This window comes from Gastrolobium bilobum, unplaced genomic scaffold (assembly GCF_033153095.1).
Source record: "Gastrolobium bilobum isolate Gb01-03AN ecotype WA unplaced genomic scaffold, APGP_CSIRO_Gbil_v1 utg1034, whole genome shotgun sequence".
Classification (NCBI taxonomy): domain Eukaryota; kingdom Viridiplantae; phylum Streptophyta; class Magnoliopsida; order Fabales; family Fabaceae; genus Gastrolobium; species Gastrolobium bilobum.
In genome coordinates this window covers 59,497-71,730 of record NW_026897770.1, presented here as the reverse complement: position 1 = coordinate 71,730, position 12,234 = coordinate 59,497, and the positions used below count along the sequence as shown (strand labels likewise).

General features: G+C 32.8%; 2 protein-coding genes across 2 annotated transcripts; one reads left to right on the top strand and one right to left on the bottom strand.

Annotated features, from left to right (window-relative positions):
• The first annotated feature begins 6,231 nt into the window (after positions 1-6,231).
• On the top strand, positions 6,232-7,137 carry LOC133310128 (uncharacterized). The gene has a single exon (XM_061511022.1). The coding sequence runs from the start codon at positions 6,232-6,234 to the stop codon at positions 7,135-7,137; it is 906 nt and encodes a 301-aa protein (XP_061367006.1).
• Positions 7,138-8,661: 1,524 nt separating this feature from the next.
• LOC133310125 (uncharacterized) lies at positions 8,662-10,381 on the bottom strand. The gene is made up of 3 exons (XM_061511018.1): positions 10,064-10,381; positions 9,591-9,732; positions 8,662-8,996 (listed from the first exon to the last, which is right to left on the bottom strand). The coding sequence occupies exons 1-3, from the start codon at positions 10,345-10,347 to the stop codon at positions 8,913-8,915; spliced, it is 510 nt and encodes a 169-aa protein (XP_061367002.1). The 5' UTR covers positions 10,348-10,381; the 3' UTR covers positions 8,662-8,912.
• Positions 10,382-12,234: the final 1,853 nt, after the last annotated feature.

Here is a 12,234-nt window from a genome sequence, read left to right as displayed (position 1 = left end):
ATAGAATAGGTTGTTACGGCTGTTACCAAACAGTCTGCTACCAAATAGTAAAACAACTTCCTAAAGATAAGTAACTACACCTAATTACAATAGGACTCAGTTATACATATCCTAACAAACTACATGTTACAACATATCACAGCAAATCATAACAACATATAGAATCTTCTATTCCAACAAGAACGTAATTTGAAGATGCTAATTAGCAATGGGGAAGAAATAAGGGCCAATGAATGATATAGTTTAGGTTCTTTGCTTTGACCCAATTCTAAATTCTGATGGATCCTGAGTTGTCATTACTGTAGGAAAAGTCAGATTCCTATTGAGTGATTCTTCTTGTTCATTTACCAGTTTCTCTTTGTGACCATTCCTAATAAAAATTCAGTCATGAGTCATGACTGCTGCTTCATGGCAATATAACTTGTGTTTCACACTATTGAGTCAGCGTGCAATACTTCCCTCGGGATCAGATTCATGCGGACGTGTGCCACGTCTGGTATGCAAATTAATACTACTCGTGGGACACTCTTGCCTCTTGGATCCTCTTTGTTTTAACTTAGAAGCTGGGTCAAATAAATTTTGAGAAAAAATTTTATAATAAAAAAAAATTATAAAGAAAAAAAAAGCTAAGAGCTAAAAACTTTTAGAAAGAATTTTTTTTAAACTCTTATTTACTTTTTTTTAATTGTATATTTTTTTTTTAAATAAAGAACTATAAAGATAGAGAGAGAAACAATTTTTTTGAAATATTTATTTTTAAATAACTTTTAAGCTAAAAATTATATGTAATTATCAAACAATTTTTAGTTTCTTTTTTTAAAATATTTTTTTAACTTTAACTTATAAATAATTTCTAACTTAAAAAAAAAAAATCCAAACAGACTCTAAATTTGTTTATGCAGCGTGACTAGGGGTGTAAATGGGCTGGGCTGGGCTGGGCTTTGGCCCTCCTGGCCCAAGCCTACGTAAAAAAAAATTCAGCCTATATGGCCTACTGGCCTATTAAAGGCTTTATTTGTAGGCCAAGCCCGACCCATTTTCAAAAATAAGAAAGCCTTACATGGCCTACAGGCCTTGTAGGCCTCTCACTATATATACTAAGCAAAAAAAATAATTGTATAGAGTAAAGAAAGTTTCATTCATGCATGCACTAGTACTTCTCATAAGAAAAAAATGACAAACAAGAAAGAGTCAACATAATACCTCAGCTCTAGAGTGTATATCATAGAGGAATAGAGTCAAAGAAATTGGAAAAATAAGAAAAATACAATTACTGGATGCTGAAATAAAGTCTACAAGAGAATGTCATTCATCTAAAATTCTTTAAACCACCATCAAGACAAGGGAAAGAAGAGTATTATTGGAAGATCTTCATCAGTAACATCATAATCCAGCAGGGTACCCATTGCCACATAGGATTAAGCTGCAACAACATGTCAAATTTGGAGACATTAGACAAGTTTTCCTTTCATAAAATAAAATAGCACAAAAAGTAAGAGATATTGGTATTTGATACTTTGTGTCTTTGCCACATAAAATAAATATTTTTATTTTAATAAATTAAATAGGCCAGCCTACAAGGCTGTAGGCCGGGCTTGACAAAATTGGCCTATGGCCTATTTATTAAAAAAGCTTTTTTATAAGCCTAAGTCTACTCTACTTTTCTGAAAGGCCGGGCCTGGGCTGGGCTCAATGTAGGCCGGGCCGTAGGCTGGGCTGGGCCAGCCTGGCCCATTTACACCCCTAAGCGTGACCATTTGAATTATCATTATAGTTTTGCTTCCTCTATGGACTTCACAGTTTGACTCTTTCCAATTTCGCGGTTGTCCATTTATGAACGAGACAAATAATAGGCAAAAAGGAGGAGAAAAACTTGCCATACACATCTATCTACCATGCAAGAGTTTTGGTTGTATACAATTAACAAAATGATGGGATAATGGAACTTATCATTTAAACTTAATCAGCTATTAAATAAAAAAATTAAATCAATGAAAATAAAAAAAATGCTTATAATATAGGCTAAATTTGTTGCTCATAAAAAAAAAAAAAGTACCAAATACAAGTGAGCACCTGCAAATTTACTGTGCTAGCCAGTGGCGGACTGACATTGGTAACTGTGTCTGCACATGCAGACACAAAAATTTGAGGAATTTTTTTTTCAAAAGGTTTGAATCATAAAATCGCTAAGATCACTGACAATAGAGGCGTGCATATCACACATCATCGCAATCTCTTCCTTGAACTGCTGCGTGATCCTCACCTCCTTCTATCTATTTTATTGTTTTTTCATCCGTCAGATCGAACAACTTACGAGCTTTACGGCGCTGGTAGACTAAAGCTTTTTTGTTTTTTTTTTTTTATAATAAGACTAAAGCTTTTTAGTTTATGTAATATATAACGTTAATAGACATATATATTAATCTTATTATTATTGAAAAACAGAGATATGAAATATATATTTTAAAAAAACTAATATATAACGTTCAAGAAATATATGTTAATCTTATTATTATTGAAAAAAATTCTAATATAAATATGAAATTTATGGTTTTTCTATTATTATTATTATTATGACAATCAAGTTTTGATAAATATTACAATATAAATATGGGAAATCATGCTCTCATGTCACATGAGAGCAAAAAAATTTCCTACACAGATTCGTTTTTCGTGCCAATTAATTTTTCTTTTCTTTTATAATATAAAATGTGGGACCCACATTTAATTTCTCTCTACTTTTTTTATCTCATGCAATCCTACAACATGAGAAAATATGAACCCTATAAATATATATATATATATATATATATTTATATTGTAATATTGTATCTTAAATAGTGTCGATCTTACGATTTGTGTCGATCTTACGATTTACGATTTTTTTCATTCCCTTTCGATCTTAAGTAACAGCTTGGTTGACTCTTGATTATTATTATTTTTATGTTAAGTTAAAGTTTTTTTTTTCTTGTTTATATATTTTTTTAATATATTTAAAAAAAATTTAAATTTTTTTTCGAAAACGCTGCTTCCGAACCTTGCCATAAGTATGACACATAAAAAAAATTTATGAGTTCGCTACTAGTGCCGGTAGAAGTAACCTTTTCCCCACCTTCTCCTTACAAGGAAGAAAAATGCTTGGACAGTCAAACAGTGCCTAAAGTTATAAGCAGTTGGCCTGTCTGTAATCTAATCGTCTCTCGGTGGGGCACCTAATCCCTGGTTTGATTAAAGCAAGATGATCCATTATGTCATAAAATTAATTTTTGAACATGATGGTCAAACGGCCTGCAATATCGCAATTAACAAATTGCCACTACAGCTGATAGAACTCTTTGAGAAATAGTCTCTCTCGTTTTCAGGGGAGGACCAGGAAATCATATGACGTGAGTCAAAAAATTTAGTTGGAATAATCACGTGGTAGGAAGAATCTAATAAAATTTTAAAATTATTTTTGACAAAAAATTTTTTTGCTATAACTTTTGTAATATGTGACAATAATCTTATACACTCTATTTTAATAAGCAACTAGCATTAAAATCCTATATTTTTTTTTACGATCAAATATTTATTGTTTACCTTTATGCTAAGTGCATTTTCTTTGATTTTTTTCATATCTTATTTTTTTACTCAGCTGTTATTTAACAGAAGACCCAATAAATTAATTAATATGTTATTATTCTTAGCATTTGGTCTCAACTAATAACTGATAACTAGTACTGACTTTTTTCTTTGCCAACAAAGTCATAACTTAAATATTCTTCTCCTGAGTTCTAGCATGGCAATCTGTACAAATTTTTAATGATTATAAAAAGAAAATTAGATAATCAAACAATATAAAATCAAATTCTAGACAAATTTAACAAATAGAATGAATGTGCATTACTAACTGCACTCTTCTTTGTATACAGCTGAAAAGCCAACTTTCCACATTGATTGAGGAGGATAGCAGACCAAAAACAAAACGTGTCATATATGCTGCAGGCTAAATCTTGTAAATAATAGTTATCTTTAATTAGGTGCAATGAACGTTTGAACATTTTTTTATGAATAATATCACTTCTTAAAAGCACTTTTAAAATTTTATTTTCTCAAACCATGTTACATATCATATAATAGAACGTATTTTCAGATTTTAGGAGGTGAGGCCACCCCTAACCCCATGTAAGTCCGCCCTTGTCTGCTTCTGTGCATTTTTTTTCCAAAGTGGATGCTAAAATAGAAAAAAATTGGGCCCGGAATCCAGTATCTATTAATGGGTTAAGATGATCGTAGTTTCTCGATGAAGCAACCATGCTTTATTTTTACCCCTAAAAAAAACGTGGTTTATTTATATTCTAGGGGCAACAAAAGTTAAAGAGTTTTTTTTAAAAAAAAAAACTAGGAAGTATTTTCATTTAACTCCTTTCAACCATCTTGTCTTCAAAATACGGCCCTAAAACCCTAAAATGAATTTCTCATTAGAACAGAGAATGAGACTAATCTTTGGGACACACTTCACTGCAAGTGTGCCACCGCTTGGATTTAGCTCAAGAGCCTTTTAACCTTCTTCTAACCCTAAATTCTTGGTAGTCTTAAACACAATATATTGTTCCCGCTAATTAAGGGAAAGGCCGTACTTGGGAGTTAGATAACCTATATATCAAGATGCATGAACCGTGGACTCTAGAGATGTATACTTAGTTTTCAATCAATATTTCGATTGAGAAGTAGCCCACTTAGTTAATACCTTCCCACTTCCATCTTTGATCTGGCTAGATCATCTTGATCCCAAATTATACTGTATTCACTCCAAGTCTCCCCTTTTCTATAGATTTTTTTATATATAAAAAAATCCTATTATTTTTTTCCCCAGATATATGGTATATTTCCCCCTAATAAAAAATCCTTGATCAAAATAATTGTTGATGTATTCTTTTTCTTATTTTTTTTTAGTTTCATAATATGATCACCCGCCATGAGTCCTATCTTCTTTTTAATAAACTTATTCTAAATATCTAAAAACAATAGTTGTTCACATAGTAAAAAAATTTCTGCTATACTTTTGCCAAATAGTTTAATGATTCACATTTTTTAATAAAAGTAATGGAGCAGTGATTAAATACTAAATAATGTTATTCACGGACTTATACGTATTATTTTATATCTTTATAATTTTTTAATATCTATTTATAATTAATTTTATCTTTTTTTTTTATCTACACATTCTAATTATGTCATCCTTAACTGACCTAAGTTGACATGCAGTAAACAATATTATTCTTAAATATTACGTTTACTTCTAATGATTTTAATCATTTTCAACAGTTTTACCAATATTGTCTGCTTCTGATAAGGGACACAATTATAATTTGAGGGGAATATCCTTACTACTAAAAATTTCACTACCAATCTACTACTTATCTAATTACTATTGAGTCACATAGATGAAAAAAAGTTTATGAAGCGATAGAAAATACTTATAATTTTCAAAAATTGCCTTGCATCGTTTTTTATTTTAAGAGGGAGAGTGCAAGGTGACTCTATATAAAACAAGGGTCCATAGAATGGCCTTTAAAAGGACACAAATCCTTTCAGTGACTTAAATAAAATCTAAATGGAAATATTTTGTGTAAATGTGAATTTTTTTTTTTATTTTACACGTTAGCGATGTGACTGAAAAAAGAGAAAAAAAATTAACTTTTAAATTTACACAAAATCTTACCGTCAGATTTACTTTTTCCTAAAGAACAAATACTATGTTCTGCAACAAATACATACCAAATTCCCTTGTTTCATGCTTAGAGTTAGACCAACTCTCTCTGCACACTAGACTTTCCTTCATTCCTTCGCTTTCCTTGGTATCCCATGTGCTTAAAGCAACTTCCCTTTTACTTGCCTTTCCTTTATGTTGCCTGCAATTTTCAAATCAGACATTTTGGTTATTATTACACTCCAGTAGTTTCAGTACAGAATTGACAGTCAAAGCCGAATCTCACTCTTTCTCTGTCTCTCTACTCTACTACTGATATCCCATTCTGAAGAAAAGGAGACCCAGATGAAAAATGAACTGTTTTGGAGCTTATCTTGAAGAATCTCAGCTATGTTTCTTTGTGGTGTTTACCTGATAGGAATCAGTTGAGGTACAAGTCCCTTCTGTTTATATGATCCAGGTCACCTTTTTTCAGCAGATAAACTGCTAAAGATCAGATTTTTAGAAACGTGTTCAGATAATTTGCTACTGCTACTGTCATGAAGGAGTTTCCTTCTTGTTTTGGAGAAAATGGTGTTCAGGTTGCAGATTCATCCTCTTCAAGTACCACAAAAGGAGCTCAAAATGTGGTTACTTGTATCTATCAGTGTAAGTTAAAAGGTCGTTCTTTCTTGATTACGGTATCATGGACCAAAAATCTGATGGGTCAAGGCTTAAGTGTGGGAATAGATGAGGTGGGCAATCATTGTCTCTGCAAGGTTGATATAAAGCCATGGTTGTTTTCAAAAAGAAAAGGGTGTAAGAATTTGGAGGTTGAATCTAGTAAAATCGATATACTTTGGGACTTGAGCTGTGCTAAATTTGGTTCTGGTCCAGAACCATTGGAGGGATTTTATTTAGCTGTTGTGTTCAACCAAGAGATGGTCTTACTCCTAGGGGATCTGAAAAAGGAAGCATGCAAGAAGATTGACAGTGACTATGCTTATGGTCACTCTGATGCCATTTTTATTGCAAAGAGAGAACACATTTTTGGTAAGAAATTTTACGGTGCAAAGGCTCAATTTCGTGACAAGGGTCAAGTGCATGATGTCAGAATTGAGTGTGACACACTTGGGCCTAATGATCCCTGTCTTGTGATTCGAATTGATAACAAGACAGTGATGCATGTTAAGCAACTCAAGTGGAAGTTCAGGGGTAATCACACCATTTTGGTGGATGGTCTTCCAGTGGAAGTATTTTGGGATGTACATAATTGGCTATTTGGAAATGCTATGGGCAACGCAATTTTTATGTTCCAAACTTGCATTTCAACTGAGAAGCTGTGGGCAGGCCAATCTGTATATGATCCTTCTGTTCTGACATGGGCTTATTCTCAGAAGCTCAGGGATTCCCAGTTGCAAGGTCTTGGATTTTCTCTTATTTTGTATGCTTGGAAAAATGAGTAGTCAATAGAGAAGTTTAAACTTAGTCTTGAGTGCTAAACTTATATTCCCAGCCACGGTTTTCAACAATCATGTGATCAGATTACATGAAACTGCTAAACTCGTCCCTTTCTTTGCCCTTCTATTATTCTCTTATTTTTCTTCTCTTAATTCAATTGCATATACATACCAGCCCTTCATTTGCTTTCTACTAGCTGTTCTTGTGGTTTACAAAGAGATGAAAGGTTTACTAAGAGATGAAAGGTTTGTGCAACAAAAACTTTCTAAGTGATATCACTGCGAGAACGAGCTTCTTTTTCCTTGGGAAAAAAAACAAACATTGCATATCAGCTTTGATGGATTTTCAATTTTGTTTTGACATTTAACTATAAGCGTAAACTTCAAAATTTTGTTTTCTATTTGCATTTTCAATACTCACCTAAAAATAATAGCATGAGGTTTGAGCAAGACTGAACTCTTGCTTATAGTTTCACTTTCACAGTCTTAAAGGAAGTCATAAGTTTTCATGAACTCTTTACTCCATGGTTTGGAGAACCTCTTTCTAATCATGCGAGGGAAGTGAATACACGAAACAAATTCTGTTCCTTCGTAATTCTGATGGTTATATATTTTAAGGTAGATGTCTTGAAAGAGCTGTTTGCATAATACTAATCATGAGTGAGGTAAATAAGCAAAGGAAATGCCAACTCTTACTGTTTAAAAATTCTCTAACTGACTTGCAGAAAAAGGGAAGACACGATTTTCCTATCATAATTGCAGTTTTTTTTATCTAATGTTTCATCCTTGGATGAGATACTAGTTTTCAACGATTCTTCCCCGGTGCTGCACCACATGGAAGAATTGAAGTTCTTCGAAATTATTTTGCCTTCCACTCTATTGAAGGCGTGAGACTGAACGTTCATGATGGTGGACGGTGCAATAAATTGTTTTGACTGTTTTTTAAAAAAAAATTATGCTAAACTATGAAACTTTAGCTTCCCATTTCTTTGGCTTTTAACTTTTATTGGTGAACATCTCCCAAAAGAAAGAAAGAAAACAACTTTTATTCGGTTGAAATTCCCCCTTTTATCCTCCCTTTTAGTATGAGTACTCTGTCGGCCAAAGCTTGTGATAGATAACTGCTGCTTAGTTCTTGTAAACAAGGTTACCACCCCAAAAGCTAGCTCAAAGGGTGGGAGTGCCCAAGGTCTTATAAACTCCCACATTAGTTGAAAAACAACTAATGTGAGACTATATATCTCAACACGCCCCCTCACGCAAGAGCCCTCTTGGCTTGAAGCGTGGATTATGCAACAGGCTCAATCTTTGGTTTACCTTTTTGTGCTTCCACTTTAAAGTGGGGGGCGGTGAGGATCGAACCTCAAGCTCTGATACCATGTAAAGAACCTTGGTATACACCACCCCAAAAGCTAGCTCAAAGGGTGGGAGTGCCTAAGGTCTTATAAACTCCCACATTAGTTGAAAAGCAACTAATGTGGGACTATATATCTCAACAGTTCTTAAAGAAAAATATTTACTTACATAGATCAAAGGAACAATTCTCAAAGTTAATCTAATCAGAAGCATGGATTAATACACATGGGCACCAAGTCTGTGAAGAAAAGGTCAAATATTTATAGTGAGAGAGACATAGTGTAATTGTCAAGATTTGTAATGTGAATGAAGGCCTCAACAGCTACTATTCTGTAGTTGAATATGAAAATACAAGCAGAGTCAGAAAGTGAGACAACAAGAGTGGAGAAAAGATGAGCACAACTGAGGAGTAGGAATAATGCAAATCACTGCCTCTTCCTACGGCCAAATGTGTCTTCAGCACCATTTGTAACTCTTTCTCTGCGCTCAGCAATCATCTTTGAATATGCCTGACAATGAACAAGAAATATTGTGTACTTAACTTTTAAGATTATTTCTTTTGCTTATTTTCCTATTTTTGCTGTGTTTTAACTGAATTAAGTACAATAGAACCTACTCCCAGATTCCAAATAACTTTCTCAAATGCAATCACTAATACTAGAACATTGGCTGTTTAAGGTAATATCTCTGATATCAATCTCCCTAATTTTGAGAAACACAGGAATGAGACCTATACATTTATTTTTCAAGGATAACAAGACATGAACAAATCTCTATAAACCAAAATTGATGCTTCATTCCCTAAGACACGTTGGACGCCTGTGAATAAAAAAATCTGGCAGGTCATGTAATTTATATTATTAAACATGTCCAATCGCCAAACAAGAGTTCAGGGTAATTAAAAAACATATTGGATGTTCAAAAGTTCATAGATTCAGAAAAACACCAATCTGATATTCCTCTTCCAAAAAATTCCACTAACACCTTATTTCTTTTCAGGTGGCTCATAGAGCTCGTAGGATGAGTTAATCATGTGCTCTAAAGTAGAATATGCTTAGAAAAAAAACACAAGAAAGTTAAGTATATAATAGATGATTGCGGACCTTGGGATAAGAATACAGAAAGATGTACCACCATGCGCATATTAGTAACGATATGACTGAAGTGACTACCATTGACTGCAAAATTAACCAGCTAATGCCAATAACTGATACCCCAGTCAGTGTTATTGTCCATGGCTGACACCTAAACAAAAGATAAATAACAAACTAAGGCTAGTATAAACAACAATCAAACAAGGTATGCTAATAGCATGAAGAGGTACTTTATCTGACGCTATAATGTTGTCTCTAAACTACCAAACTTTACTAGATATACTACGAAATAATCTCTTGCACAATATATACAGTATAAGAGCAATTTTGTCTCCAAATCTCCAATATATATATTTTTTTGGTCTGGGATGGGGGTATTAAAAAAATTCAAGGTATGGGTTATATTTAATTACTTGAAAAAATTGGAAATTTTTGCATAATGGGGGCATAAACAATACAAAAGGGAAAGAGGAAAAGCTGACCAAGATGGTTTAGTATCCCAGACAGAGTCGTATTCGAGGGAGAGGTGATTGAGGTAACCCTCCATATCATCGACCACACCATTTTCGTCGAAGAACAAAGGGTCATTTGAGTCACTTGGATTGACACCAAAGACTATGGTTTTGTTGCGAAATCTTGTGGAGGAATTGAGAGAAGAAGACAAAGACTGATACAAGATGGGATTGGAGAAATGGGTTTGAGTTGTTAGAGTACGAGGTCGATGTGGGAGAGGAAGCGGCAATACCAACAGAGGAACTGTCCTCATTTTTAGCGGTGAGTACAGTCATTATCCGCTAAAGCTTATATTTATCTGGAAAATCCAAATATATTCCATGTTAAAATTTTAGATTGTCACCTAAAACTTATGCCTTTTTTTGTTTCTTTCTTTATAAATTATAAATATTCAAAAAAAAAATTATAATGTGCTATTCATTTAATATTTATAAAAAAAAAATTAAATACAAAAATTTAGAGGTGGCAATTTGGGTTGACCCGCCTCGCCCCGCCACCAACCCGCCAAAAACAGGGCAGGGCGGGTTGACCTATCAAAAATTATGGATTGAAAAAATGAACTCACCCCGTTTTTATGGTGAGTTGGCGGGTCCACCCACCAACCAGCCAATTAAAAAAAAATTAATTACAATTCTAAAATAAATTATATTTTATGAATTTTTCTAATATTATTTTATTTTATTTCACACTTTTCTATATTTTTTTGATCTCATTCTTAAATGTATATTAATATTTGTCAAACATTCTTTAGGAATTTATATATAGATAACATTTGTCATAAATAAAATTGTTATTCTTTATTTTTTCTAGGAAGTGCTAAGATAAAAAAAAATGGATATCACAAAAATTTAAGGACTAATGAAATACTACCTAATTGTAAAAAAAAAAAAATTATAAACCGGCGAGTCAATCCGCCCCCGGCGGGTTGAATCCGTTTTGACCCACTTCTAAACGGGGCGGGTTGCGGTGGGTTGGTGGGTTGAAAACCTCAACCCAACCCGCCCCGTTTTGGCGAGTTGGCGGATTGATCCGCCGGACTCAACCGATATTGCCACCTCTACAAAAATTTCATTTTTTATGAATATTCGTAAATTTCTATAAAATCTTATCTATTTGATATTTATGAAAAAAAAATAGACACAAAATTTTTAAATTCCATACAACGTTGTTATTCTTTAACTTGTGCTGACTACTCCTTATAAATATATATGTTTTAAGCGGTGCAAATTCTACGTTCTATTTTTTAAGCTTGGATTTGCTTCTTTTTTTACGGGGGCAAAAGCAAACTCGTGGTCTATGTTGCACCAACATCGACACGGGACACGAGATATGATACGACATGATATTCCGACACGTTAATTCTAAAATATATTAGATTTCGACACGTTAGGATACGTTTAGATATTAAATAATATTTTTAATTTATGTAATGTATATTATACTTAATATTCGATAATTTGACAAAAAAATAAAGCTAATCTTATAATACCCATCAATTTTGCATTAAATGGTAATCATAATCTAATTAATTTAATAGTTGAACTAAAAACGCAACGCAACACAACTTTCGAACCCTTTTTTGAGTCTTTGCAACACGTGTTGGAGTGTTTGGAGTGTCGAAATATCAAAAAGTGTCAGACACAATATGTCAAATTTTTTGAAGTGTCAGTGCTTGGACAAAGTGCTATAATTTCTCTATCTTATTGTCTTGACAATAGTGAAAGTGAGGGTTGTGTTAACTATTACTGAGGTGTTTGAAAAAATCGCTACATTCAATTGATCTTTAAATTATTCTTATATTATTATAAAGTTTAGGGTAAATTATACTACTCTTTTTCTTTTTCGTTAAAGAAACTCAAATTACACTGATATGCCATCTATTTTAAAAAAAATTACATTTTTTTCCTTTGAGAGACGAAAATGTGCTATATATTAGTCTATTTTAATATAAATGAATTTTAAGCCGTGATAAACAACTATGAATGAGCCTCCAATCGATTTTTTTTTTTCTTCCTTTTTGTGGTCTTCAATGTAGCTAATTCTGAACATTTACTATCAATTTTGAGACTTTAAAATATGAAATGAAGTTTTAAACACTCTACTATTAGCTCTTAGACTTCAATCAAAAATTTTATTTAAT